General features: G+C 38.6%; 1 protein-coding gene across 1 annotated transcript; it reads right to left on the bottom strand.

The window, feature by feature from the left end:
* Positions 1-1,125: 1,125 nt before the first annotated feature.
* On the bottom strand, positions 1,126-3,271 carry LOC113660545 (prostasin-like). Its single transcript, XM_047814274.1, has 7 exons — positions 3,149-3,271; positions 3,021-3,041; positions 2,730-2,898; positions 2,368-2,636; positions 1,843-1,988; positions 1,544-1,719; positions 1,126-1,438 (listed from the first exon to the last, which is right to left on the bottom strand). Exons 1-7 carry the CDS (start codon positions 3,195-3,197, stop codon positions 1,432-1,434), a joined length of 837 nt encoding a protein of 278 aa, XP_047670230.1. The 5' UTR covers positions 3,198-3,271; the 3' UTR covers positions 1,126-1,431.
* Between the last annotated feature and the right edge of the window lie 285 nt (positions 3,272-3,556).

Raw genomic sequence — 3,556 nt, 5'->3', positions numbered from 1 at the left:
GTACGTGAAAAAATCCTTTAGGACAAAAGTTTTCTTTGCTAGAGATCTAGCATTTACCAGGCCAATCCTAACAGGAGCTGGTGGGTCTGCGGTGCTGAATGTCCATGGAACTTGACACAGAGGCCGCAAGTCTCACAGATTTACCCCATGCAAACGTGGTCAGGGAGAGCACGGGGCGCGGGGCTGGAGCGCCTCATCCGAGCCGACAACAGGTACTAACCAGGAATTAACAGGGGCCAACAGTCCCCAAGAGATACTGAGACGAGGCACTGCTCTATATTCACTCCAGGAGGCCATGGAAAAGTGTGCCAAGAAGGCCGTCACCTTCACCATCCAACCGCTGCGTTTACCTCGGCAACAATAGCGTTTACCCCAGGAGTATGAAGCCGGGAGTCGGCAGAGATAAGCTTGGATCCCCTATAGAAGCGGTGGCAATGTCTTGTGTCCACCATAATCAAACTTTACAAAATCTTTTGTGAGGAGTCTGAGATCTAGTAATATTTGGGATCATACACCAATATTGACTAGAGTATTGGCTAAACCATTATCACTAATGGACTGTTACACAAAAACTATGCTCATTTGCATACCTGCTCTTTTTTTTTTTGCATTGCTGCTCACCATTGCCTAACTTACCATTGTATATACAAACCTGATTTCTGTTTATAGTAACAGCAATATATTATGTTCATAGTACATATGCTTCTGTATAGTTCTGTTTATAGTAATAGCCATATATTTTGTTTATAGCACATATCCTTCTGTAAATTTCGGTTAATAGTAATAGCCATCTGTATTTTATGTTCACATCTGTAAATTACTGCTATATTACGACTTTATTTAACTCATTTAACTCATGTAAACACTGTATATCCTGCACTTGCTGCCATTGCACTCTGGTTATACATAAACTGCATTTTGTTGCCTTGTACATTTTATTTGGTAGATTGACAATGTGTTTATATTATGAATAAAACATATTATAAATCAGATGATGTAATGATCTGAGAGAGCTTTAGACTGAAAATGTGAAAATGATATATGTTAAACTTAAACTGATAGAATGTTTTTATAAGAATGTTTTTAATATTTAAGCCATGTGAAATGATGTTTCACCAACCAAAATGTTTACACTGGTAAATTCTCTTTAATTGTATAAACAGTAAATGAAACATTAAACATCATAACATACATTAAAAAATACGTAATACCCTGTACATGTACAGTAGTACCATCACAACATATATTATTATTAAAACCAATCTTATATTACAATGTCATGTCTTGACAATTTATTATATTCAATTCTGTAAAAAAATAAATAAATGTAGACATCTATAATTAATATTTATACATTGTATATAACATAATAAATTAACATGCTTCCTATCTGCCTGAAGCATCAGTACATACACCGGTTGTTCCATTGTGTTAGTATCTGTCGAAACACAAGAACATATTATAAACAAGTGCTAGTAAGTCATTTGCTTTCAATAAATGAATCATACCCTTATTTAATGTTCATGACCAAATAATATCTTACTTGATAAAGCCAGGAAGATTTTGATTGATGACACTGGATATCCAGGTCTGGAACTGAGACACCAGAGTATAGACACCAGGTGAGAAGGCTCGAGCACAGCCTTCACCCCAGCTAGTGATACCAGTCTGAATCCAGACTGCACCCTTCTTAGCCACCATTGGACCTCCAGAATCCCCCTTCAAAAAAAAGAGAACTTTTGCTGGGACCACAACAAATTCTATGATATAGACAATATAAGGTTGATCTACATTTTATTTTTCAGATATTTGTTCATGTTGTATCTGTGACTTTGTGTGTACCTGACAGGTGTCTGTGCCTCCTTGGAGATACCCAGCACAGATCATGTTTGTGGTAATAGATCCATATCCCAGTAGATAATCACAAATAAAGCTATTGACAGTGGGCACCACTGCCTCCTGCAGCACACCAGGAGATGGCAGTTGCACTACACACAAAAACATACACAACATATCTTACAAAAGGTAACAAATTATATCCCAGTTTGGCTGCAAGAAGAAACAGTGCTCTGATTTGTTCTGCTTTCTTGAGAATTGGCTTCAGGTTCAAGAACATCAACTATAAATTCTAGATAGAGTCATTAGATATCAGAAGCTAGAGTAGTTTTAGCCTCCCTAAGCATTTTAGTATACTTACACAATTACACAGTTTCCTGTCTTTTGGGGAATTGATCAGCACCCAAACCCAGCACCTCTACTACTGAGACACTTATTTGTCCATTTAAATAAAACACCTCTATGACTTTGTTGTACTATATGAGAATATTTCCTTGTGGCCAGGGACCTTTGCATGTCTATGTATATTACCTCCAGATGCGATGCTTCCCCAGCCTGTAATCCAGCCCTTGGTGCCAGCTGGAAAACTGCTGCCTTGACCTGCAAGGCACACTGGTCTGATGTAGTTTGTGAAGGTGACGGAGGAGTTCAGAAGCAGAAGGGCAATGTCGTTGTCCTGAGTTGCACTGTTGTAGCTGGGGTGAATGATCACCTTTTTAATACTTCTTGCAATTTGATTGGGATTAAAGCCTTTTAAAGTCTGTTTTCCCAAATACACAGTCAGGCTAGACATGCTAGCGCTGAAAGGATAAAGAAAGAAATAAAAGTGTTTAGTCATTTGTTCAGTTAATTGTCTGAGAAATATTAGTGCAGTGTTATCTGTAAAATTGTACCTGGAGAAACAGTGGGCTGCTGTCAGAACCCAGTCTTTGTTGATCAGTGATCCTCCACAGAAATGCCCGTTATACACAGGGCTCTGTATACTGACTTGCCACGGCCATGCCCCAGCTGAGCTACTCTGTCCACCCACAATACGGGTGTTAAAAGGTGCAGTTCCACATTCTGAAATAAAAATATCATTTACAGTCCCAGTGTCAGCGAATGTCATCAGGATCTGACTGAATAAAAGAAAGGAAAATAAATGCCTTCAGAAAACATTAAAGGAGATAAATAAAAGTACCTACCACTGAGCTGAGAATGGGAACCTGAAAGTAAAAAAGAAATGTGTCACGAAATGCGATGTTGGCCCTGTTGTTACAGAATATTCACCATGAAGTATATGAGCTAAGAGTTATCATTGCAAATAACTTACCTTTTAAACACAAGACCAGGGCAACAAACACACACTTAAGTTTCAGCATCTTTGCATTCAGCTCTCTGTCTCTGTTTGTTCAAGTGAGCAGGTGTTCTTGTCCTCTCTCCTGCTCCCTTATATCTACCCAGTATCACTGCAACAGTGTCACTAGTTTAACCTGTTATATTGCTGGAATGCCCCAATTACATAACCTTCTAAACATCCAGTCAATTAAATTGAATTTGATAAATCGGAGAATAAAGAGTGACACACAGAATCAGATCAGTACATGATCCTAGGGTCTGAATAGGGTCAGTTTGATACCATGCTTTGGGCAACCTGGGGACCAGCTAATGTTCTGTTCGATAAGCTTACCTTTTAGCAATGGTATTCCAACCATCAGAGAAATTGAATGACAGAATGAAG

This window comes from Tachysurus fulvidraco, chromosome 5, assembly GCF_022655615.1.
Source record: "Tachysurus fulvidraco isolate hzauxx_2018 chromosome 5, HZAU_PFXX_2.0, whole genome shotgun sequence".
Lineage (NCBI taxonomy): Eukaryota > Metazoa > Chordata > Actinopteri > Siluriformes > Bagridae > Tachysurus > Tachysurus fulvidraco.
This window is presented reverse-complemented; position numbering and strand designations above follow the sequence as displayed.

What these genes read in the sequence shown, in the direction of transcription:
- LOC113660545 (XM_047814274.1), bottom strand. Translation starts at nt 3,197, where the DNA reads ATGCTGAAACTTAAGTGTGTGTTTGTTGCCCTGGTCTTGTGTTTAAAA. An exon ending in GCAGCCCACTGTTTCTCCAG is followed by an intron (nt 2,637 to 2,729) that starts GTACAATTTTAC and finishes TTATCCTTTCAG; the next exon opens with CGCTAGCATGTCTAGCCTGA. An exon ending in GAGGCACAGACACCTGTCAG is followed by an intron (nt 1,720 to 1,842) that starts GTACACACAAAG and finishes TTTTTTTTGAAG; the next exon opens with GGGGATTCTGGAGGTCCAAT.